The following is a 25,263-nucleotide window of genomic DNA, read 5'->3' as shown; positions in this document are numbered from 1 at the left end:
GCAACATATCATGACTTTTTTCCCCTTGCCCAAGCTGGGATGGGCACAGCTTCTGTGTGACGCATCCAGCCGTGAACCAGCAGTTTGACCACCCCTGGTTTAGCTGATATTCACTAGTCTCTGAAGCAAAACAGATGCAGATAGTCCATGACTTGCAACCATTTGTTTAGTGACCATTCAAAGTTAAGTGGCATTCCACCAATCCTCAACAACTTTCAGGGAGCAATGGGGGGGGGGGGAAGAACAGCACTAGAATAATTATGGTTTTGAATTTAATCCTAAGAAGCTTTGCTTTGATTGGTCAATATTAAGCTAAACTTTGCATGACAGTGATGAACTTAACAAATGTAAACAAAGCTTTCCATCCTTCAGAGATCGGTAAAATGAGGATCCAGATTGTTGGGGGTAATATGCTGACTCTGTAAACTGCTTAAAGAGGGCTGTAAAAAAGTGAAGCAGTATATAAGTCTGCTATTGCTATTAAGTATGTTCACTGCCTTGAATTACTTATAAAGTGATAAAGGCAGGATAAAAATCAAATAGATAAATACATAATATACCAAATATCATGGACTTGCTCTATTCATGTACTCAACTAAAAACCACAATACACAAAAGTAATATTTTCATATTTTAGCAATTTATTTCAGTATTTTGTACAGCTTGAAATTGGTCTTCAGGTAATAAGTTATAAGAATTCTATATACATAGGTTGATTAATAATTCCTTGAGACAGATGGGAACAATTTGCAAAAGTATTATGCAACATGTATCAGAAAGAAGGAAAGACATCCTATATTAACAGGGAAGAGGTTTCTTCTTCTAAGAACTCAGATTTGGAATAGAAAGTTCCAGAGAACTTTATCACATCCAAAAGGATATAGTCTGGAGGGGAATGGATCATTCTGGCATTCTTTAGAATGTTCTATTATCAAATTTGTGAATTTTGCACATTCCTGAAACCTTAGAAAATCCATTACTACTATTCTTAGGACCAGTTTTTTTTATACAGGATAGATTATTCTTTGTATATAAGAACAGAGAAAAATCTATCCAAGACTGCACTGAGACTGTTAACTTAATGAAAGTTTTACTTTTATGTCAGCTCATGCCAGAGTTTTACTTACCGTAGTGATGCATTTTATAGCACTGTATAAATAAACTGTTTCTGGAAATCTCATATTATTCTCACTTTATTCATGACCTCTTAGTACCATATGTTAAAAGGCATTTCATAGCCTTATTCTGACTTTGCTGTAGAAACATGCCAAGAATGAACTTGTTCTATTCAGTGACATACTACATATATAGAACAAACATTTTAAGAACATTAATCCATGCATGCTGCTTTCAAACACAACTTAGTGGTATCTGAGCATGAATGGATAAATCCAGAAGGGAGCCAAACCCAAATAGTTCAGAACATGCAAACACTGAATTCTCTTAATAAAGTCTTTCTCCTTTCTCCTTTTAAAATTCCCTTTTCTGGTTTTCCTAAATTGTCAGTAGCTTATGAAGATGGGGAGTCTCTTCTTAATTAGCCTAATACTATCACCATAGCTGTCTTGTGCCTTTATTTAAAAAAAGGCTGATAAAAATGAGACATATTCCAGAACAATTAACCAAGTGTTACTTCCTTTTGTCACAGAGCTTTATTTGCCAAGGTGAAGGACAGATAGCAAGTTGGTTAAGCCAAGAAAAACAATAGAACTGAAAAAAGACAAACATGTCTATAGCTACTGCCAAGTATTGGGGATCAGATGCTGACTTAAATGCTACCATTCCAAACTTTTTGTGGAGTAAGTATACTTTCTAGCCATAGGTTAGAAGCATTTTAAAAATATATATAAAACTTGTATTTAGCAGCACTCATAGAACTCGATCAGCTTTTCCCGGCTTGAACAAAAATAAAAAAATATCTTTAATGTTTTTCTTTTACATATTTAAGGAATTATCTGATGTCTGCAAGACCACATATTTCAGATTATGTAAAAAATAATGTAAACAATATTTATTTCCTCCCAAATGACACAATTCTATGCATATGTGGAAAAAAAACTCTTGAATATCATGTGATATGCTTTTGAAAGAAATATGCACAGGATTGCAACAAAAGTGTTTTATCAATACCTTTAAATAAATAGATTTATAAACAAAATAACATTTAGTACCAACAGCTGGCCTGTGGAATTACAAAGTTAAAAGATAAATTGTGCAGGCAATGGATACCAGGGAATGGCAAAGATCTAGGAAAATCTGGGAAAATCTATTGTGAAGAAAGGACAATCATTCTATCATCCAAAAGTACTTTCACCACATAAAATTCATTAACTTTTTTACAAATTCTTTTCAGCCTCTATAATAAATTTTAACAAAATTAAACCCACCCATACTGAAATTTGTGTATCAGGGATGGAATTACTGCTTATATTTCAGTTGATTTAATTTAAGGAGTTGAGTATTTTGAAATGACCGCTATTTGGAAATACTTTGGAAACCTAATTTTTCAAAATACATTAGAAATAAATTTTACCCTTCCACATATATACTATTCTATTTATCAATCTCAACCATTATTTAATAAGCATACATTGCTCCTTTTGCCAAAAGAGATGTGGCACAACAAAACAGAAATGCACTTGTATATATTTTGTCCAATTCCTAGACAAAGATTGACATTTGACATGTAGTGGTTTTTCCATTTAAGAAATTACATACTGGTTAGCAAACCTTTCTTTCATTCAATTTTTAGTTTCTATACAAACAATTTTTAAAATACACTTCAGTATAGCTGCACAATATAGCTCTGGAAAACTGATCTCCAGAATCAGTGCTTACCAGCACAACCAAAATATATTAAATAAAATCCAATAAGTTTATTACCTTTGGTAAAACACACTGGATTAAAGGTTGGAAAAGAACAAATCGCTTTCAAAATGGAAACCTTTTCCACAGAACACGTTACTCTCACATATTAGATAACTTCCTCAATCACTTCTATTAAACAATTCCTTACGTATATACAGGATTCCATATTGCCACTCTTGGTACAAAATCCGATACAACATGCTTGTGGTTAACTGCCTGTTTAACTGTAACCCCCCTGAGGAATTTTTCTGGTCCGGCAGAAAAAGGAAATGTCAGTGTACTCTGTTAAGAACAGTTGGTCTTTTTAATCACAAGTTTTGGTTTCTTGAGCACACATCCATGTATTTTCCTCATGCTGTCCTGTTAACCAATATGCAGGTTTCTCCATATTGTCAACTTGATTTTCATGTTCTTGCTAAAAAAACAAAAACAAAGTAAAACCAACACAAAACTATCATCCATCTAAAGGTTTTCCTAGATAAACTAACGTCACCTCAGTGTTGCCATATACAGCAGACACTGCTGGATACAGACATGTCTTTGGCAGTCCTCGAAATGCAACTCCTAAGAACTCATAGCCTCTCTCAAAAGCCAAGGTTTTGTCTTCCATATCCAGGATAACACGAATTCTCTCACCTATCTGTAAACAAAAAGAGGAAAGATTGAAAGAGATGGCAAATATCTAGAGAAAAAAAACAACATAAATAAATACACGTAGGTACTTTGAAAATACATTTTAAATGTTAATAGTAAATTAAGATACAGCCATTTTTATGTAGTAGATGGCGCTCTAAATGATTACACTGGCTTATCTACAGATAAATTTTGGGAATAAATTTTACTGAACAAGAGTGACTGAAATATATATATATATATATATATATATATATATATATATATATATATATGTGTGTGTGTGTGTGTTTTCTGAGGTTTTCGCGGGTGTTTGTATGTAGGTCTTTGGTTGTTCGGGTTTTCTCCCGCGTAAAATTGGAAGTGTCTTGGCGACGTTTCGACGAAGTCCCATTCGTCATCTTCAGGCTGGTGTTTTCAGCTTCGTGCTTCGAGCAGCAATGTGTGGTCTTAGCTGTTTCTTCCTTTTAACTGCCAGTGGGGGTATGAACTGATTGGGTGGGAGCTTGGCTGTGTTCTGATTGGGTGGAGGTGTGTTCTGATTGGTTAGGGGCGTGGCTGTGCTCTGATTGGCTGGGGGGTTGGCTGTGCTCTGATTGGCTGGGGGGTTGGCTGTGCTCTGATTGGCTGGGGGAGTGTTCTGTTTGGTTGTGCTCAGGTTAGTCTGAGTTGCAGAGGGGTTTAAGATTTTGGGCTGCCTTGCTATTTTTTGGCTTCGCGTTTGTGGTCGTGCCTCATTTTCATGGAGGGTGTCAGTTTGCTTCATGTATGGATTGGAGGGCTTTAAAGTGGCTAATGATGCAGCTCTGGTCTGGCTTCTGGTTTGTGGTCGTGCCTCATCATCGGTGTGGCTTTGGGTTTGCTTTTTGCGTGGATGTGTGGTGGTGACATCCTGTGTGGTTTTTGTGAGTGTGGGTCTGGTATCATTTTTTGTATTAGGGAGTCGTTTGTCAATAAGGGCGGGTTTCCAAATGGCTGGTAGGCGGGAGGTATCATCTCGCTTGTTCATGCTGTGTGGGCGTTTTTCTATCTCGATGGCTTCTCTGATTATTCTGTTATTAAAATGTTCACTTTTGGCAATGGTTCTGGTATTTTTAAAGTCAATTTCATGTCCTGTGGCTTTAAGGTGTTGGACCAGGGAAGATGTTGGTTCCTCTTTTTTGACTGAGTTCTTATGTTCTTCAATGCGTGCACTTATTCTTCTGTTGGTTTGTCCGATGTATGTGGTGGGACAAGTGGTGCATGGGATTTCGTATACTCCTTGATTTTCTAATTCAATTTTATCTTTGGGGTTTCTAAGGATGGTGGATATTTTTCTGTTTGTGCAGAATGCTGTTTTGATGTTGTGTTTATGGAGGATCTTACTGATTCTGTCTGTGGTGCCTTTTATGTATGGGAGGAGGGCTTTGCCGTTTTCTTGTTCTTTGTCTTGGATTTTAGTGGGGGTTTCTTTTTGGATTAGGTTTGTAATCTTATTTCTTTGGAATCCATTGGATGTTAGTACATTGGTGAGAGTGTGTAGTTCGTTTTTTAGGTGTTGTTCGTCAGCTAAGCGTTTTGTTCTGGAGATGAGTGTCTTGGCTACAGAGTTGATCTGTGCTGGGTGGTGGTGTGAGAGAGCGTGCAGATAGCGGTTTGTGTGTGTTTTCTTCTGGTAGATGGTGTGTCCTAGGGAGCCATTGGATTTCTTGTAGACTAAGACATCCAGGAAGGGAAGTTGGTTGTTAGCTTCTGTTTCCATGGTGAACTGTATTTTGGGGTGTAGGCTGTTGAGGTGTGTGAGGAAGTTGTCCAGTTTTTCTTTCCCATGTGGCCAGATTATGAAGGTGTCGTCTACGTATCTGAGCCAGAGTTTGGGTTTGTGATCCGATTTTTCTAGAGCTTGGGTTTCAAAGTGTTCCATGTAGAGGTTGGCAATGACAGGTGAGAGGGGTGATCCCATGGGTGCTCCTTCTGTTTGTTTGTATTTTTGTCCATTATAGATGAAGTATGTGTTGGATAGGCAGTGGTTGGTCAGATCTAAGATGTGTTTGGGGGGGTTATATTTGTTTTGATAGCTGTCAAGGCTTCTTTGATAGGCACTTGGGTGAAGAGGGATATGACATCAAAGCTCACGAGTAGGTCGCTGGGCTGTAAGTTTTGTTTCTTTATGATCTCTATAAAGTGGAATGAGTTTTTTACGTGTGAGGTGATGGATTCTGCATAGGGCTGTAGTTGTTTGGCGAGAAATTTGGCTAGGTTTTGTAGAGGTGAGCCTATGGAGCTGACTATAGGTCTGAGTGGGGTTCCTTCTTGTGTATCTTGGGGAGACCATAGAGTTTGGGGCATCTGGATGATTTCTCTCTGGGAATGATTCTTTGCTGGATCTCTTCGCTAATGGGGGAGGCTTTTATTTTGGATCTGGTGGTTTTTTCCAGGTAGGTGGTGGGATCTGTATTTAGGGTTTTGTATGTGGAGTCTTGGAGTAGGTTGGTTAATTTGGTTTGGTAGTCAGATGTGTTCATAACCACCGTGGCGTTGCCCTTGTCTGCTGGTAGGATTATTATGCTGGTGTCTTCTTTCAGGTTACGTAGTGCTGTCTGTTCCTCTTTGGGTAAGTTGCTTTTGGGTGGCTTGCTGGTACAGAGGATGTTGGTGATTTCGAGTCTGATTCTGTTAGCATCGTCGGGGTTGATTTTGGTCAGGCTGGTTTCAACTCCACATATAATGGTTTCAGTGGGGATGTGTTTGGGAGCGACTGCAAAGTTGAATCCTTTGGAAAGGACATTGGTTTCGGCTTTGGTGAGGATCCTATCTGAGATGTTATGCACTGTTTGTTTCATGTGTGGCTGTGAGGGAGGAGGGGTTTGTTTCTGGCGTTCTTGTAGTCTTCGGAGTTTGTTGGTGTGTGTATCTGTCTTGAGGGTGGTCTGTGTTTCGGCTCTCCAGACGGCGAGTTGTTTGGATTTGTCCCAAAGTATCTTGTTGCTGAGTTTGAGGTGGAGTGTGAGGAGATCTTTGTTGATTCGGTCTAGGAGGAATCTTTTTGTGTGAAGTTCATTTCTGATTAGGGCCAGTATTTAAAAATACCAGAACCATTGCCAAAAGTGAACATTTTAATAACAGAATAATCAGAGAAGCCATCGAGATAGAAAAACGCCCACACAGCATGAACAAGCGAGATGATACCTCCCGCCTACCAGCCATTTGGAAACCCGCCCTTATTGACAAACGACTCCCTAACACAAAAAATGATACCAGACCCACACTCACAAAAACCACACAGGATGTCACCACCACACATCCACGCAAAAAGCAAACCCAAAGCCACACCGATGATGAGGCACGACCACAAACCAGAAGCCAGACCACAGCTGCATCATTAGCCACTTTAAACCCCTCCAATCCATACATGAAGCAAACTGACACCCTCCATGAAGAGAGGCACGACCACGAACGCGAAGCCAAAAAATAGCAAGGCAGCCCAAAATCTTAAACCCCTCTGCAACTCAGACTAACCTGAGCACAACCAAACAGAACACTCCCCCAGCCAATCAGAGCACAGCCATCAGAGCACAGCGCAACCAATCAGAACACACCTCCACCCAATCAGAACACAGCCAAGCTCCCACCCAATCAGTTCATACCCCCACTGGCAGTTAAAAGGAAGAAACAGCTAAGACCACACATTGCTGCTCAAGCAGAAGCTAAACACCAGCCTGAAGATGACGAATGTGACTTCGTCGAAACGTTGCCAAGACACTTCCAATTTTACGCGGGAGAAAACCCGAACAACCAAAGACCTATATACAAATACCCGCGAAAACCTCAGAAAACAAATATATATATATATATATATATTCACGACTAAGAAAATTAAAAACATGAGCCCTGGGAATATTCATAGTAAAAAATAAAATGAACACCAGGGTAAAGATAAAACCATAAAAGTTTAATTAAAAAGCGCCAAGCTTTCGCCGTCACCTGCCGGCATCCTCAGGGCTAGTACGCCAGGAAGTGTGAGTCTTTTTATAGGTATGTCAGAGCCTGCGCGCGACTCCTCGACCTCGTCACCGGGCCAGATTGATTCAATTGCACAAGGCTGGTCTGTTCTTTCCTGTTCCTTTCAGTTGCGTGTCTCTCCTCGTCCATCCTACCTTCCTTTAACTCTGGGGTGAATGGATAAGAGTCTCTATTATTTCGATGGTCTCTATACTTTAGTTCCTTCCCCCCAGGTTCGGGTAACAATATGCATTTCATGTTCTTTTCACAATCGTCCTTTACCCAGTTGCTCCTTTCGCGATGGCTTTCTCTTTTGGCTTTAATGCTTTCACTTTCTACGCAACTCTCATCCGGGTGATCTTGTAAATTATTCCGAGTTGAATGTGACATAGTGATGGTCTGAGGTTGGGAGGTAGGTTGTTCAGTTATGGGGTGGAGCGGTTTTCTAGCTGTCATTGTATTTAGCTGTTTTTCGCACACCATGCTACGGGTAACCGGTCTGGGGGGGGGTAGTGGTAGCGAGATCACCCGCAGCATGGCGGGTGCAAAACAGTGGGAATTGCGAAGTGTAACTAGCAACGGACCCGTGAATGCCACTGGGGAGAAAGAAAAGAATAGATCGGAACGGAGGGGAAGATGGAGGGGGGAGATTCGCGATGTGAATCCTGAAGATCTCCGTGAGACATGCGCAGACACAAGCAACGCAGGAAAGAAAAAGAAAACGGGAGAAAAGTATTGTGACAACCAAGGAGAATGTGATCTCGCTACCACTACCCCCCCAGACCGGTTACCCGTAGCATGGTGTGCGCTAAATACAATGACAGCTAGAAAACCGCTCCCCCCCATAACTGAACAACCTACCTCCCAACCTCAGACCATCACTATGTCACATTCAACTCGGAATAATTTACAAGATCACCCGGATGAGAGTTGCGTAGAAAGTGAAAGCATTAAAGCCAAAAGAGAAAGCCATCGCGAAAGGAGCAACTGGGTAAAGGACGATTGTGAAAAGAACATGAAATGCATATTGTTACCCGAACCTGGGGGGAAAGAACTAAAGTATAGAGACCATCGAAATAATAGAGACTCTTATCCATTCACCCCAGAGTTAAAGGAAGGTAGGATGGACGAGGAGAGACACGCAACTGAAAGGAACAGGAAAGAACAGACCAGCCTTGTGCAATTGAATCAATCTGGCCCGGTGACGAGGTCGAGGAGTCGCGCGCAGGCTCTGACATACCTATAAAAAGACTCACACTTCCTGGCGTACTAGCCCTGAGGATGCCGGCAGGTGACGGCGAAAGCTTGGCGCTTTTTAATTAAACTTTTATAGTTTTATCTTTACCCTGGTGTTCATTTTATTTTTTACTATATATATACACACACACATACATACATGAGGGCAATTCAGAAATAAGCTTCTGTTTGGTTATCAATGACAGACACTCACAGATACAGATACATTAGAAAACTACAACATTACATTACTTTTTGAAATAATCGCCATTCGAATTGAGGCACTTGTCATAATGTCTTGCAAGGTTTGAAATTCCTTCTGAAAAAAAATCTCCTGCGTGGGAATGAGGCCACCCTATAACAGCATCATGAAGCGTATTGTCATCATCGCGACACAAGCCACTGTTTCATCTGCCAGAAGTGGTAGTTGCTCGGTGCCAAATCTAGGCGAGGGGATGGGGGTGGGAGGGTGATCAAAAACATCCCAACGGAACTGCTTCAAAAGTTCTTGGGTACGTCTAGGGGTGTGTGAGTGAGTATTATCGTGAACCAACACATCAGAAATCAGCATGCCCTGATGGATGGCTTATGAATGGCTCATCTGAGTTTTCATAACCTTTCACAGTAGACTTTTAAATTGATGGGTCGATCCACACTCCATGAACTTTACCAGCAATACTCCTTTGGCATCCCAGAATACTATTGCCATAACCTTTCTGGCAGAGAATATTTGCTGACCTTTTTGGGGTTTCTTTGGTATGACACCACACTATTGATTGCTGTTTGCTTTAGGGGTTCACATATGACATCTCATCGCCAGTCACAATTTTGTTAAGAAATTATTCTCCTTCCTCGGCATAACATGTGAGAAAGTCCAAAGCAGAACCCCTTTTTATATTTTATGCTCCTCAGAAAGGAGTTTTGGTACCCAACAAGCACAGAACTTGTGGTATTTTCTGTCACTACCTTGTACAAAACAGTCCAAGAAATTTGGAGAAAGTGTAAACAAAGTGCAGTTATTGTGAACCGATGAACTTCATGGACCTTTTTATCAATTTCTTGCACGAGTTCATCGCTGACTACAGATGGGCGGCCATTTTTTGCCTCGTGCACTTCAGTTCGTCCATCTTTAAACCACTAACATACAACACCTTCACTCATCATGTTTGGTCTGTAAACATTACAGTTTGCGATGAATCACAGCTGCCGAAAGGTTTTTTGCACACAGAAATCATATTACTGCACACACTTCACATTTGGCGGGATTTTCTATGGCAGGGTTTATTTTCAACTGATCTAACGGACGAGTCAACTGCAACGCAACCTTCTCCTGTCACTCCTCACTGCCTACTGAACTACTGAACACGGTGCCATAAGAGAAGTATCGCTATCCCCACCTATTTCTCACACGTGCTCAAATGGAGGCTTATTTCCGAATTGCGCATACACATACACACACACAGAAAATTTTACTTAAACAAAATTCATTCAAAACATTGCCTAAGAATTCCCAAAGGCTTCACTCATTAAAATTTTAACAAAACTTTTGGATTATTATTTTTATTTTTATCTACTAACCAACTCTGGGTGGCTTCTAATTTGCAACCCATATTGTATTTCAGTTGGACAAACAAAGCTTGTCAGGATTCTGTTTGCCCCTTTCTATGTCTACATAGAATCTCTGCATATTTTCCAAAGTTAAGGTATACCCTAAAGCAGATCTTCAGCGTGCAAGGGAATGGAGCATGAGAAAATAAGGAATTAAGCATGACAGAATAGGGAAATTTAAGTTAATTGCAGAAGAAGTAATCTGTCATAACACTGATGTAGCCCTTTCAAAAAACATTGGATTTCACTTACTTGATATTTTGGGGCATTGTTGCACTGTGGAAAACTGCCATTGACTTCTCCATTATGTAATAAATTATTGTCCACTAAATTCCAGCCCCAGCTCTGGTCATCACTCCCTAGGAGGGCTACATAACCTTGACACTGCATGGGAGCTCTTTTTGTAGCAATTCCAATTACTGCCACTGTACCAAGAGGACCTTCCCACCAGACTTCCCAGGCATGACGGCCTTCACTAAAGCCAATCTTGGTCCTTGCTCCATCAGTACTCTGAGCAATGGGATTCCGGTGCAAAGTAAATCCATTCTTCTTAATATAGACATTTCTGGAACAATCGTTAGTGCTGAAAGCATGCTGAAAGGCACGTACCTAAAAAAAAAAGTTTTACAAAATAAAGAGAAGTTGAGAAGGTCTTTCAAACTAAATAAGATTGTTAGTTATTCAAATGCTTATATTCACTCTTGAATAAATATTTTATTTTTGTATCACTGCAAGACCAAGACTTAACACCTAAAGACAAGATAGAGAAAACATTCTGAAACACCAGCTGCACATGTAAGATAAGAAACTAAAAACCATCTCCATAAAAAAGCGTAAATTGTTCAAACATTTATTACTTGGCGCAAATATTATATTTGTTATTTGCTACATATGCAGCATTCAGGGTGAATAATAAACAATGATTTTTTAAAAAAAATTAAAAATTGATTTTTTAATAATTGGATTTTTTATTTTTATCAAATTTATTTTAATAAAATGCTTTTGGAGTAAAAATCTATCTAAACATAATTTTCTATTTAATATACATTAATAATTTAGTTTATTCAGCATGAAATGGAGTTTAGTTATGTAGCATGAGGTTGTATATTCTGCAATATTTACATTTTTAGTAAACTCATTCAATGAATCCAAGCTTTGCAAGCTGAGATAACATGCACTGCATTGATGCATTCACACAATTTCACAGTAACCATGAGATAAATCATAAAACAAAGTTCAGGAATATTCTTTTATCCCATTGTTTTGCAAATCTATGAATGCTACAAACTATGATTGTTTGAAGAAAAATGCATCTGTATAGGCTCTATGTGTTTTAATTAAATAAAAGAATTTGAGTAGTTCTTCAACTATCGTCTTTCCCCCAAAATAAAAAAAGTTCAGTCAGACCTTTCAATTTCTTGCGAGATTTTTTTTTTTTTTTTTGTGAGAAGTTGGAAGGTCTGACTGAAGTTTTTTAATCCCACAAACTCTGTTTCCTTGCAGCAGGAAAGAAACGGGCCAGAGCTGGAAAGCAGGTTAGTGAAGAAATGCTATTGGGAACAGAGGAGCTGGATGGCAGTGCACCAAATTCTACAGCAGCACTGGGAAGAGAAGCGGCAGGAAATGGGGCTACCATTTCCAGAACGGAGAAGGGAGACAATGCAGGGCAGCAAGCAAATGCTCTTCTCTGCTCTGCATCGCTGTGCAGAGCTACTCCTCTACCCGTTCTCTCTAGTGGCAGCGACGGAGGGCTGGCAGAGGGAGGCAGCAGGGGAGGCTTGCACTGCCCGGTCACAGCACAAGCCATGGGAGAGTTGATGGAGTAGGAGGTGGCAGCTACCACCAGGCAGGTGATCTGTTGGGTGAAGCGCGAAGCCCCTCCAGCAACAAACAGCAACAGTGGACCTTTCGCCGTCACTCCCCCCGGCTCTAAAACAGCGGAGGGGGACCGGGCCTATTCCACCCATCCTGTGTAGTATGGTAGACTGGCTCAGGAGGGGAGTAAAAGGGAAGATAGCTGAACAAGGAATGGCCTGGCTGAGGGGCCCTGAAATAAGCAGGTGCAGGGTTTATGGGGCAGCTCCACCCCTTCCTCCACCTGCCTTGCCTCGTTGTGGTGGCAACGGCGCGACAGTCATTCTCCTGCCCCATTGCAGCAGCGCGCCGGAACGTAGTGGGCAGGGTTCTAATTAGGGCTTATTTTTGGGATAGGCCTTATATTAGGCTTACCCCCAAAATCAGGGTAGGTCTTATTTTGGGGGTAGGTCTAATTTTGGGGGAAACGCGGTATATGTGATTAACCTATTAACCTAAAATTGGTTCTGATATCGCTGTTTTACTAACCTGACAGCTTATTATTCTAAATAGGAAGCCTTCATTTTGTTTGCAAATAATAATATTAAAGATTCTAACTACCAGCAAGAATGAGTCCTTACATTTAAAGAGCACCTGTCATTTCAGATCCATCATGGCAGTGCCTGTTAGCGGGCATCCACTCACCTGCTGCCCGCCACGTCCCGCACCTTGTTGTGTCACTGCTGCATCACCAGCCGTCCCATTAAAATGAATGGGACTGTCGGTGAATCAACAGCGGGTCAGAGGGGGAGCTGCTGCAGGACAGAGAAGACAGTTGCTCCTTAGTAATTATGATTTAAATCGAGTTGATTTAAATCAAGCCTTTTTACTAGATTTAATCAACTCGATTTAAATCAAATCCACCCTGTCAGCATTAGCACAAATAGTCTAATCAATGCAGACTGAATTAGAAATACAATTTAAATATCACATTGTAATGAGCCACTTGTAAGTTTGCAGTGTCACTCTGAGAGGAGAGTAATTAAAAATTCATCAGCACCAGAACACATGCTCATCAACTATTTCTCAGTGAAGTATGGAAAACTTAAAATGTGTTTTACTCCACAACCATTCTGTAAAAAATAATAAAGTAAAATCAGTACATGTCACAATTCCACATTCTCAGTCTAACTGGATGAAGAGGAGCAGGAGCCTGACTCAGCCTTTCAGAAACAGTAAGCAGGGAAAGGAGAGAATAGGAATCATTTTACAGTGGCTCTCCTTTCCTGTTCCTTTTATTCTTTAGTACAGTACATTTATTTTAATTATTTACAACATTCTTACTTGGTTCTTTAGAAACAGATTGCCAGAGTGATTTATATAATATCATTAAAATGAGGCAATCTTTTTTGCAGGTATATGACCTACAAAAAATATATGTCTTAAGGCATATGTAAAGTTATAAACGTACACATGACTTATGAAAGAAAATAAGGAGCAAACCTACAAAGGGTTTAAAATGACAAATTTTTACAAAGCTGGGGGAGCACAGAGGGGAAAGGGCTCAAAGTTCCAGTTCTTCCACAAACTCCTTTTGCTTCGGCATGATGGAATTTGCTGCCTAAGCTTAAGGCAGCGCCACAATGTCTAATATAAAAGATATCTAGGCCACATCTACATAACATGTGGATAAGGAATATTACCCCACCACTGCGATGCAATGCCCAGCAAAAGACGACAGCGGGTGAAAGTATGTGACAACTCTAGAATCCGCGACCACTATCAAGGTTGAACAAAGCAATCCATCAGAGTATCTCTGAGCAAGTGAGGAATCTCCTCTCCTGCCTTCCCAATAGTCCCATGAGCTTAGCTCACCCATAAACAACTGAGGCAATTGCGAGGCGTGTCTCCGAGGCTGACCCCATCCTCAGCATCTGAAAGGCTAGAAATGGAGCCGGGAAGCTGCACCGGACTCGACAGAGAGCAGGTTGGTAAGCTGCCTCTTCGTCCCCCCCCCTCCTTTCCCCACCTTCAGTGTGCCTGCGCACGAACACCGAACGGAGCGCGCTGAAGCGTCGCCCTACAGGCTCGCCTGACCTTGCCCTTGTAGGTGGGCACGTTGCAGAGGATATCGTTGCGTAGCGCCTCCTCGGCGAGGTTGCGAGCCGCCAGGCTGCGCCACACCTCGCTGTTCTCGTCGCCGTGCAAAACGCGGTACCACAGCTTACACACCAACGCGCAGCTCCGTAGCTCCCGGAGGTCCAAGTAGGAGAAGACGAATTCGAGTACCCTACCGGGAAGCCGCCAACCGCCCGCAGCAGCGGCTGAGTTCGGCACTCCGCCGTTGCCGGCAGCCGCCGCCGCTGCCGCCATAGCCTCAGGCGATTGACCACCGGCCTTCGCGTTCTGCGCGCGCACGCCTTCCAAACCGACCGGCCCGGCCCAGGCGAAGGCGGCTAGAAACCGCGAGCCTACCCGCTAACCAGAGAGCCAATCCGGCGCGCGCCGTCGGCTGCAAAAGTAGGAGGTGCTACCCTGCCAACGAACTCCTCGTCTGTTGCCGGCAAGGAGAGGCGGAAATGAACGCGTTTGTTTGAGAGATCTTGTTATACGGAGACGTCGGGAAGTACTGCTCCTGATTTTAGATTTTCGAGTACGGCAGAGGCAAGAACAATCTAGGATCTGTGTTGAAGCTGGCTTCTTGGACAACACATCTTTTATTTATTTTATTTTAATGTCATGCGGTAAGGAGCAGGGCCTTGAACGTGAGCCGGCCATTTTGGTTAAGGGCATTGCTGAGCATGAGAAAAAGGATGCTGTCCTAAACGCATGCGCAAAAACTTCACCTGTCAAGGGGGAATACTAAACAGACCCAGCAAATTTTCTTTGCCGGAAGAGAGTTTGGTATCGGGAGAAATTGATTCTTTGCTTTGAGGTAATGCAAATATCGAGTGAAGTAGGAAAGTGGTGGCTGGGTTAAGGTGGCTGATTTGTTATACACTTATTTGAACTTTATGCCGTATGTATTTATTCAACGGCCTATCTCAAACAGACATTGTGCTTATACACACTACCGTATTCATTGTGCCTAAGTATTAAGTTTACATTGGAAAATATTAGTGTCCCAAATCGATTGATTGTGATTGTAAGGCCATTATATTTGAGAGTCAATATTTTGGAATTTAGATGTTTAAGTGTTTAAATCAGTAGGTGCTTTATTTGAATACATTAATCTAAAAATAACACAATGTAATCACTTTTTGATTCTTCAATGTATATCAAAACAAAATATTACTCTGATCAATTTTTTTTCAGTCTGTCTTGAGATATGATGGCAAAGAAGTGGACCAATGGACATTCTTCTTCAGTACTAAGCCTAAATGTGAGCAAAGACGGTCTATTGGCTTCAGGAGCAGAAGGAGGGGAGCTTACAATTTGGAATGCTGAAGGAAATCCTTTGGAATGTGTACGGCTTCAAAAAGCAGATGATGTCACTAGTGTTATATTTTCTCCCACTTGTTCTAGAAGACTCTATGCTTCTCATGGGGAAATTATTAGTATGCTGGATACCAGGTGTCTCAAGGAGCCAGTTGAATGTTTCCATGTAAATGAGGAAGAGATCAATTGTCTTTCAGTAAATGAAACAGACAGCTTCTTGGCTGCTGCAGATGATTCTGGAGCCATAAAGATAATTGACTTACAAAGCAAGAAGTTGAGTCGCTGCCTGCAACGACATTCAAATATTTGTGCATCTACTGCATTTCGACCCCAGAGGCCACAAAGCCTTCTTTCATGTGGCCTGGATATGAAGGTAATCAGCAGTAGATGAAAGCTTACTAATATCACTTATTTGATTGATGTAAACCACGGGGTCTTCAAACTTGGCCCTTTTATGACTTGTGGACTTCAACTCCCAGAATTCCTCAGACTCTCAGGTAATATAGAATAGATATGTGGATTTTTTGTTATTCCATCAGGGGAAGTATTTTATGCACTATAAAGCAAATGGGGAAAGGTCACAACAGAAGGTGATTACTATTATTCTTCCTAGCATTGTAATCTGTTCCCTTGGTCCTAGAAATATGTTTGCCAACTTGTCAATTGCTATAATTGTTCAAAAATGGATTGTTTTTCTATAGAAGTATAGAATAGGCCAGCTGAACCAGATTTAAAAAATGCTTTCTGAAAATTAACTTGCTCAGAATCTCAACATCAGCTGCACAATTAAAGCTAAGGCTGAAGTAGTAAGTGAGATACCAGCATTGTTTCCCAACTGAAACATTGATCAATGCAGAAGATAGAAAATTGATTTAAGGATAGGAGATAAGGAAAGAAAAGGATTTATACACAATGATACATTACTGCCAACAAAACAGACATTGTTGCCAGATGAGATTACTTTTTGCTTTATCCTTTGGAACAGATATATGTTTCTGCAGAATGCAAAGAATGAAAAACTCCAAATGAATGAATGAATAAAATCAACTCAGTATTATATTTAGATTAGATCTTATCAAGAACTATCTGTAATAAAGTTGATATAAAAATATGTAGTTAATATTTATTTTCCACCATAGTACTTGAACTTCTAATAAAAATAGTTTTTACATATTTGGCTTTCTAAATAATATACTATATAGGACTGAGTTCTACAGAAAAGCAGTTTAATTTTTATTTATCATAATTGCACCCTTCTCAATTAGTGATTACAATTAAGAGTATACAACAGGGGTCTTCAAACATGGCCCTTTTCTGTGAGCTGAAGGCCACAAGTCATAAAAGGGCCAAGTTTGAAGACCCCTGCTATACAACCGAAAATAATACTACCAAGAAATCTTCCAATTAGCCTAAGGCCTCTAAAATAAATTTTCCAGAACAAAACTATAGAGGCCAACCTAATTTCTGGTAGAGTCTATTCTATAACATATATGGTACCACTGAAAAGCAGTACCTAATCTACAAGTCTCTGTCCCATGGGCTTTAAACATTTTCATGTTTAACCACTTTGCTGGAAATCTATAATTTCTGCATAATATAGCTTGATCAATTTGGTAGATAGATATAATACTTGTAGTAAATACAGTAAACGATATTTTGGTATGAAACTAATATTAATATTTTTTTAAAAAGTCCCTGAAATTGAAGTAGTTTATAAATTTCAAAAATAATGAAATAAGAGTAATTCTATATTAGATATAATTTAAGTCAACAGGTGTTTTTTATCTGTAAACTAAAACATGATTTATGTGAGCTGTATCACTTTCGTATTCTGGGGAACATGACAATGAAAGTTTACGTTTACATGACTTCTATATTAAGAATTTTTTTTTGTTTTGTTTACAGATTATAATGTGGAACTTGCAAAAAACTCGCCCACAATGGATTATGAACTTGCAAGAAGAAGAAGAAGCAGTTGAGCAAGGGATTGGCCAACTCTTTAACCCACCATTGATTCATTCATTGTCTGTTTCTACTTGTGGCAATGTCTTTGGCTGTGGAGCTGAAGATGGTAAAATCAGAATCTTTCGAGTAACAGGTCCCAAGTTTGAACAGGAAGTAGCCTTTAAAGGTCACTTATTAGGAGTGTCACAGATTTTCTTTCTGCCAGAAATGTATTGCTTTATTACAGGAGGGAATGATGGCAGAATATTGTTGTGGGATGTTAGCAATGAAATTGGAAAATTGAAAAGTCCAAACAAGGCAATTCACAAAAAGAAAAATGCCATCATGAAAGTTGACAAAATGAACCCAGAGCAGACAAATGAATGCCTATCCATTTCACCCAAATTGACCATTGAACATGGAGAGAAAGTGAACTGGATTTCATGTGTGTCAATTAACGGTTCTAAGAGAATATTGGTTGCTGACCAAAGTAGCGATATATCCATGTATCCTATTTCTTGAACTCTTTGTATCTTTAAGTAGGCAATCAATCTCTGGTACAGTATTTTGGATCTACTAATTTTCTGGTCCATTATTCCTACTACCTCCATAAATAAGCCAATTCTGTGTACTATTAAAATTATTTTGGTAGTTCATATATAGTATCACTTTTGGAATAACCAATTGGTGTGATCTTACTGGTAAGCTTGCAATAAAAATGTATATGTGAATAAAGAACTGGATTTTAAAAGAAAAGAAAAACAGAGACTTGTCTGTTTTAATATATATTCTTATAAATTCTACTGGCAGAAATAGGTTTTTAAAATAACAGACTTGGAAGGGACCTTGGAGCACTGGTGGGATTCAAATATGTGAACAACTGGTTCTCTGTGTGGATGCCACTTCCGGAAGTCCATTCTGGGCCTGGGCAACAAAAAATTAGCTACCGATTCTGCCAAAGTGGTGCGAACTAGCTGAATCCCACTACTACCTTGGAGGTCTTGTAGAAGCAGAAAACCCTATATCAATGATGGCAAACCTTTTAGAGACTGAGTGCCCAAACTGCAACCCAAAACCCACTTATTTATTGCAAAGTGCCAGGGCTGCATTAGCATTGTGGTGCCCTCAGGGGTGGCGTGGGGGTGTGGCCCACTGGGTGGGCGTGGCTGCAGTGATCACAGCAGACTGGATGAGCATGGCCGGGCCCAGGGTGGTGGGGCCAGTCCTTCGCCATCTCCGGGGCATCCTCGGGAAGACAATGCTGCTTGCTCACTTCCTGTCCTGTCACTTCCAAATGTCATGCGCTCGCTACTCTGGCGAACTCTGCTGGGGCAATGGCATACGTGCCCACAGAGAGGGCTTTGAGTGCCACCTCTGGCACGCTTGCCATAGGTTTGCCACCACTGCCCTATATCATTTCAAACAAGTCGGTGTCCAGTCTCTTCTTAAAAGCCTCCTGTGATGAAACACCCACAACTTCTGAAGGAAAACCGTCCCACTGGTTAATTGTTCTCACTGTTAAGAAATTTCTCCTTATGCTTCTCTTCTTGATTAGTTTCCATCCATTGTTTCTTGTTTTCCCTTCTGGTGCTTTGGAAAATAGGTTGACTCTCTCTTCTTTGTGGCAGCCTCTCAAATATTGGGACACTGCTATCATGTCACCCCTAGTCCTTTTCACTAGACCAGCTGTACCCAATTCCTGCAACCTTTTTCATATGTTTTACCCTCCAGGTTCCTAATAATCGTTTTGCTCTTCTCTGCTCTTCTTATGGTTAAGAAGTAAAACTGAGTTGATAAATGGTTTGAAGAACCTGAACAAGTTCTACAAATATCTCCCATTAGTGTCTTGGAGGATCAGCAGCAAATTCAAACAATCGTGGATTGTTCAGTCCAGAATAAAGCTTCTAATAAAGCTCTTAAATATTGACAAGTTGTTTTATCAAAAAGTCCAGTATGTGGGATCTGACATTTGCTTTGCTATACTAATGGCTGACATCAGGTCTATTCAAGATTGTTAATGCTCAACTTTATATCTCTAGTATATAGGGGAAATTGTTATTGTTTGAAGAAAAACAATGCAAATGAAGTGTTTTTTCTTAAATAGTTTATAAAATAGAAAACTATACTTCAGTTAAAAGAATTCAATTTCACAAATAGTAATAGATGTCTTTGGTGCAATCCCAAAACAACTGGAGCACCACTTGAACACCATTGGTATTGACAACTTCACCATTAGTCAATTGCAAAAATTGCAAAAAGTCAATTGGAACAGCTTACATTCTGTGATGATACCTCTAACAGCATAAAACATCCACATCTGCCTATCCCAGGTCCTTGGGAAGGACTCGATAGGTGGATTAAAATGCCAAATCCAATCTGAATATCTTGCTGAGTGTGGAATGAACAAATAAATGTGCCAAATCCAGTCTGAATATCTTGCTGAGTGTTTACACACATGCATACATGTGAAATTAACCTTTTGTAAATTATTTTGGAAGGATATGGCCCTGAAAACTAGCATGTCCTTTAAATAGTTATGTGAAAATAAATATTAACCATCACACAATAATTATGAGGAAGACTTTAGTTGTTTTATTTTAAACATTTCCTTCCTCTAAGGAATGGTTGTTTCCCTGCCCATAAATGCTTAGAACATATACAGTGCTGATAATTAAAGTCATCTATGCAAACTGAAAATAAGTGAACAAATAATAAAAAAAGGAAAAATACATAATGAAAAAAACTTTTGAAAATCTGTTCTAATGGAAACCTTAGCAAATTTTGTAATGCAGTATAGGGGTAGGATTCTGTTCTGGGAACCTAGTTTGGTTTCTGATTCCTCTATCAACAAGTAAACATTTGTATTATTTGAAGCAGGCAACTAATGAAATCAGTCAATACAATACAACATTAGAAATAAACGGTATAATACCAAATATCAAAGATGCCTTCATTTATAATTTATTATTTTTGTGGTGTGCCATTTTTCCACCTACTAAAACATGTTCTGCATGGATATAGAGCAGGGGTCTTCAAACTTGGCCCTTTTATGACTTGTGGACTTCAACTCCCAGAATTCCTCAGCCAGCATGCCTGGCTAAGGAATTCTGGGAGTTGAAGTCCACAAATCATAAAAGGGCCAAGTTTGAAGACCCTTGATATAGAGTGACCTTTAAGTGTTGCTGAGCTACATCTTTCAGTGTCCCTTACTATTAGCTTATGTTGGAAATTGCGTTCAGAAATGTTTGAAGTGCTGGATTTTGTGCAGGCACATTGGAATGTGGAAGTGGGCATTTATTGACTTACACCATGTATTGGATGACACCTATGAGACAAATGACTCATTTGTTTAATTTGATTCTCTTTATCTAGTTTTAGGGCTTGTGTGAAAAACAGATCATTTTTATGTGATATTTATGGAGAAATATTGAAAATTTTAAAGGGTACAAAAACTTTTAAGCACACCTGTAAACATTAGATCTGAATACAATATCACAAAATAGCCTAATGAGAAGAGCTTATATTTAACACCACTGAGAACATCTTAATACAAAAAGACAAAAGATTTTGGTTAGAATAAGAACCCTGGACTCCAATTATTGCTGAACTATTCCCCAGAGATCCCAGCCAGCATGACACTAAGTGAGTATTGCTGGGGTTTGGAATTTAGCAACTTCTGCATTGCCAAAAGTTTCAAAGAAATTTAACACATAAAGTTATTATATTATAGATTGATATGAATCTAAAATTAATGGTTAGTTACAACAATCCTCCATGTGACATGTACTTAGGAGCCAGTTCATAGCATTAAATTATGATTTCCTTTTATGGATCCATATGATGTTTGTAGAGTTAATGTATGTTTGCATGAAACTAAGAAGGGGAAACTATACTGTAATTACCATGCTGTAGTTTAATAAACAATGTGCTTGCGAGTATGTGTTAATATTCTATATTTGGATTTCCTAGCTATAAAAAGCTTTAAGGGAAAACTGACCTTCAGCACCAGTTGGATTACTAGGTATATCACTGCTGTCTGTTATGGAACAGAAGTCAAGAGACATTTGAAGCATACATCTCTTATTCCTGAAGATGGCCAAAGAGTCTTTATCTCTGTGTGTCCTGAACAAGACATTAAACAGGTCACAAACTGACTTTTGCTGGGAAGGTTTGTTTTGGGAAGGGTCTTGGAATGGCATATTTCATATGCTAAATATTTCTTTTGAATATTTTTTCCTGACCTGTTTTGCTTTATTAATCTACATAATGTCTCAGATAAAAGAAATGTAATAATGCTGTACTTGAAATCATTCTTATTAAAGAAGTGGTAACTTAAAAAGGATCAAAGAGCAGGATCGACAATGGAAAATGCCTACTTTAAAATAGAAATTGAATCTCTCTATAATTATGCATTGTTTTATTTTTTCAGAAATACCAAAATAATTAAAAATATAAACTAGTTAGCTACAGAACTGGCAGCATTTCACTTGTTTCATCTTTACGCTGAAGGAGGATTTTTAAAAATAGCCAGCTGCTCAATAATTTAGCATTTTGGAACTGCAATGTTAAACATGGAACATTATAAATAACTGAAATGATTGTGCATTTGTGATTGTATAATCTGTTAGTACATTGTGGCAATTCCATAGAGTAAGATAATTATTTCTATAATGAACACTGGAGAAAAAGAATTGACTTACTTGTTATAAACTATATGTTTATATAGCTGGTCAATCAATATAGATTAAATTTTATTTACTATATTTTAGGAAAATAAATGTACCAAGAGATCATTTTACTACATAAAGCTGAAAAAAAATTGACCTTGCCAAGCATTGCTGCAAATTTCAAAAAATTATCTTCATTATTTGTATATTTTTAAAAAAAAAAAATTCCAAAAGATACAGTGAAGTAGAATAAACTGTTCTACATGGGGAAAAGATTGCAAATAAACGTCAGCATTATGACAATATCATGTAGACCATATGGATAGAAGCTAAAGAATCTAAGTTACAAACTGATATACCAGTCTATCAAGTATAAATCATCTATTATATAAGAGCTCTTTAGTCAAACTGAAAAACATTCTTTAGAATGGGAGGGTCTTGATTCTAATTTCCTTTGCTTTTGAATCTTACTAGAATTGAGAACAAGCTGCAAACTATAAAGTCACAATATATTGTATTAGATTCTGGCATTCAGAAATTATCAGAGAAGTTTGACTTTTGGAATACGGTTCTAGAGCAAGATGTAATGTGGACATCACTGCTAGAAGACAGGTAAGAAAAATAAAAATATAGGTTATAAAAACTTTGGGAGTAATATAATGGCTGTCTGGTAATGGTATCACAAGTGTTCTTTTGGGTTAATAAAATGTAACAATAGTTTGATAGGTTTGATAGACTGTTAACAAATGATTAGATGATTATTTTAATAGCTTTTCCCAACTTTGTTCCCTTCCAATATACTGGACTATAACTTCAAAGTCTCTTGGAAACATAGTCAGCATCTGGGACTTCAGAGTTGCAATGTAAAACATCTAGAATACATAAGGGTGTGAGTAATGCTAGCTTTAAGACTTAACAGAATGGCTTAAAAACATCGGACTTTGTTTCCATTATGAAATGTTTATTCCAAACAGTTCAGTTATGGAGCATTATCCAAATCTTGACAAGAAAATTTAATTTTACATGCATTTCTAAATAAGCATTGCTTTAAATTTTATTTGGACATTGAAATAAAATATTGGGAATTGTATTGAATTAATAGAACTGTAGATATGTGGTTGAATTCCACTTTGATGGACCATGCACTTATTAAATATAAATATTACACCTTTAGCCTGAAACCCTAAGGATACATCTGGAAATAATTTTCATCTAAGCTAATGGTGTTTACTTTAAAAGGGAGACAAATAGAATTTTGCAACATGGCTGCTTCTCAAATGGAAATAATTTGTGGGCATGTTGATATAAACCGTAACGGTAAATTTTCTTAAAACTTCTTTTTGCAGGTTTAATTCTGTGGAGATAAACCTCTTCTATAGCTATATCTGTGAAACTATTCAATGCCTACATTCTCAAGTGGTAGAAAGCATACCTGATCTTGCCAGAGTATTGCCTACACTATCATCTGTTCTGAGGAGGAAAGATAAAAATAAAAGAATTAAATCAGCATGGGAATCAGCACTGGAGATATTGGGACTCCAGGAAGAAGATGTTAAAGCTTTCTGTACATTTTTCATTACCTATAGCCAGGATGCAAACTATTTCCCTGATAAACTAAGGCAAGATTATACCCAAGACATCCAATCTATTGTAAACAAAGTGGTGAATAATCAAGTTCTTCATCATAGCCTATTATGTGCTATTAATATAGTGGAAAACAAGAAAGTTTCAAGATATATGTAAACCGCAAATATATTCTAAAACAATACTTTTTCTCCAGAAATATATGACACGTTCTCCAATAAGGGAAAATATTTAATTCAAATTGATTGAAACATGCAAGACTTCTCAGTTTATGTATAATTGGGGGAAGCAATATTGGCCTGCTTTACAAAGCTGTGGAACAGATTACATAATGTTTGTAAAGTGAACACTAGAAAGCACAATGTAAGTGCTAGACATTTCCATTTTGTGTGTAACATCTTTTTAAATCTTTCCATTAGTTATTTCAGCAGAGGGGGTGGGCTGCAGTTATCAGGTAGTTGTGTGGATATTACTTATAATATATAACATATTGTAAGGTCCCTGGCCCTTAACTTAAATTTGAGATACCATCAGGCAACTCAAATGCTTTAATTGATCAAATAAAACAGCTGGGTGGCAAACAATCTGGAACGCTGGCAGAGTTATGTCCAGAAGTGCCACATCTTAGAAAGTTAGTAGCATTGCTTTATAAACTTTGTTAGCCAATGAAAATCAGACAATAGAGCCGTTACATCATAAGGAAGACATCAGTCATTCCTGTATATTCTCTTATTCCCTCCTTCAGTACATCCCATCCATGTATGTTTCTCACACTTGCATGAAATTTGTCCCAGACGCAAACGCTGATTACAGAAGCAAGATAGCAATAGTTAGGCTAAACAATTTCTTTTTGTTGCAGTTACAGAACCCTTCAATATAACATTTTCTGGCACAAATCTATGAGTTTGATGTAGCATGTTGCCAAATATTCATCTTTATTGTACATACAACTGCAATATCACTTTCAAATGACCATACATGGTAGGTAGATGACTGAGAAAATCAGAGTGTATCCCAAAGGTAATGGGAAACTATCCAATTGGAAATAAAAAACAGAATTGCTCTCTGATCACGAGATTCCAAAGAGAAAAACTCAAAAATCTCTCACTGCACTGACAGTTGATTCATACTCGAATGACAAAAAAAGAATTTTTGTATAAACAGAAGAGGAAGAGATGAACAATATACAAAAGCAAATATATTTGGAGGAGCAGCTTTATGAACGATATAAACAGGAAGAAGATGGGCTTTGTAAATTCAGAAGGAAATGGACAGAGAACAGAAAACACTAAATCACAAAAAGTCTCCCCTGATGAGTATCATTTGTGCCCTACAACATCTAAGGCAGTAGGAAAATCCCCAGCTGTTAGGAAACACTGCAAACTCTTAAAGGCTTCCGAGAAAGAAAGAAATCAACCCATAGACATTCCCACAGAGAGAATGAGAGGCGCTCTAGCAAACGCCAGACAAAATCATTTGTAAAAGATGGGAATGTTCTGAACTGCATCAA

The 25,263-nt window shown here is 38.8% G+C and overlaps 3 protein-coding genes across 6 annotated transcripts; 2 read left to right on the top strand and 1 right to left on the bottom strand.

Moving 5' to 3' along the window:
• Positions 1-1,984: 1,984 nt before the first annotated feature.
• Positions 1,985-14,640, bottom strand: FBXO45 (F-box protein 45). Of its 2 annotated transcripts, none has more exons than XM_039360103.1 (3): positions 14,218-14,640; positions 10,579-10,935; positions 1,985-3,508 (listed from the first exon to the last, which is right to left on the bottom strand). In XM_039360103.1, the coding sequence occupies exons 1-3, from the start codon at positions 14,491-14,493 to the stop codon at positions 3,323-3,325; spliced, it is 819 nt and encodes a 272-aa protein (XP_039216037.1). In that variant the 5' UTR covers positions 14,494-14,640; the 3' UTR covers positions 1,985-3,322. The 2 variants fall into 2 exon arrangements, with proteins under 2 accessions (XP_039216037.1, XP_039216038.1); XM_039360104.1 differs by having other exon boundaries at positions 14,353-14,640.
• A 20-nt stretch (positions 14,641-14,660) lies between these two features.
• Positions 14,661-18,253, top strand: WDR53 (WD repeat domain 53). 3 transcript variants are annotated; one of them, XM_039360101.1, is made up of 3 exons: positions 14,661-14,864; positions 15,436-15,931; positions 17,464-18,253. In XM_039360101.1, the coding sequence occupies exons 2-3, from the start codon at positions 15,449-15,451 to the stop codon at positions 18,022-18,024; spliced, it is 1,044 nt and encodes a 347-aa protein (XP_039216035.1). In that variant the 5' UTR covers positions 14,661-14,864; positions 15,436-15,448; the 3' UTR covers positions 18,025-18,253. The 3 variants fall into 3 exon arrangements, with proteins under 3 accessions (XP_039216035.1, XP_039216034.1, XP_039216036.1); XM_039360100.1 differs by having other exon boundaries at positions 14,666-15,055; XM_039360102.1 differs by lacking the exon at positions 14,661-14,864 and having other exon boundaries at positions 15,924-16,055.
• Positions 18,254-21,522: 3,269 nt separating this feature from the next.
• Positions 21,523-23,937, top strand: SMCO1 (single-pass membrane protein with coiled-coil domains 1). The gene is made up of 3 exons (XM_039360105.1): positions 21,523-21,644; positions 22,644-22,781; positions 23,516-23,937. The coding sequence occupies exons 1-3, from the start codon at positions 21,595-21,597 to the stop codon at positions 23,910-23,912; spliced, it is 585 nt and encodes a 194-aa protein (XP_039216039.1). The 5' UTR covers positions 21,523-21,594; the 3' UTR covers positions 23,913-23,937.
• The last annotated feature ends 1,326 nt before the right edge of the window (positions 23,938-25,263 follow it).

This window comes from Crotalus tigris, unplaced genomic scaffold (assembly GCF_016545835.1).
Source record: "Crotalus tigris isolate CLP2741 ecotype Arizona unplaced genomic scaffold, ASM1654583v1 scf7180000019154.1569036, whole genome shotgun sequence".
NCBI classification, from domain to species: Eukaryota; Metazoa; Chordata; class Lepidosauria; order Squamata; family Viperidae; genus Crotalus; species Crotalus tigris.
The sequence above is the reverse complement of the archived record's forward strand: the minus strand, read 5'-3'. Positions and strand labels throughout refer to the sequence as shown.

Coding starts and splice junctions, on each gene's coding strand:
- FBXO45 (XM_039360103.1), bottom strand. CDS start 14,493: ATGGCGGCAGCGGCGGCGGCTGCCGGCAACGGCGGAGTGCCGAACTCA. Junction 10,936..14,217: donor TGCCCACCTACAAGGGCAAG/GTCAGGCGAGCC, acceptor TTTTTTTTTTAG/GTACGTGCCTTTCAGCATGC. Junction 3,509..10,578: donor ACAATGCCCCAAAATATCAA/GTAAGTGAAATC, acceptor TTTTGTTTACAG/ATAGGTGAGAGAATTCGTGT.
- WDR53 (XM_039360101.1), top strand. CDS start 15,449: ATGATGGCAAAGAAGTGGACCAATGGACATTCTTCTTCAGTACTAAGC. Junction 15,932..17,463: donor CATGTGGCCTGGATATGAAG/GTAATCAGCAGT, acceptor TTTTGTTTACAG/ATTATAATGTGGAACTTGCA.
- SMCO1 (XM_039360105.1), top strand. CDS start 21,595: ATGGCCAAAGAGTCTTTATCTCTGTGTGTCCTGAACAAGACATTAAAC. Junction 21,645..22,643: donor CTGAACAAGACATTAAACAG/GTCACAAACTGA, acceptor GAATCTTACTAG/AATTGAGAACAAGCTGCAAA. Junction 22,782..23,515: donor ACATCACTGCTAGAAGACAG/GTAAGAAAAATA, acceptor TTCTTTTTGCAG/GTTTAATTCTGTGGAGATAA.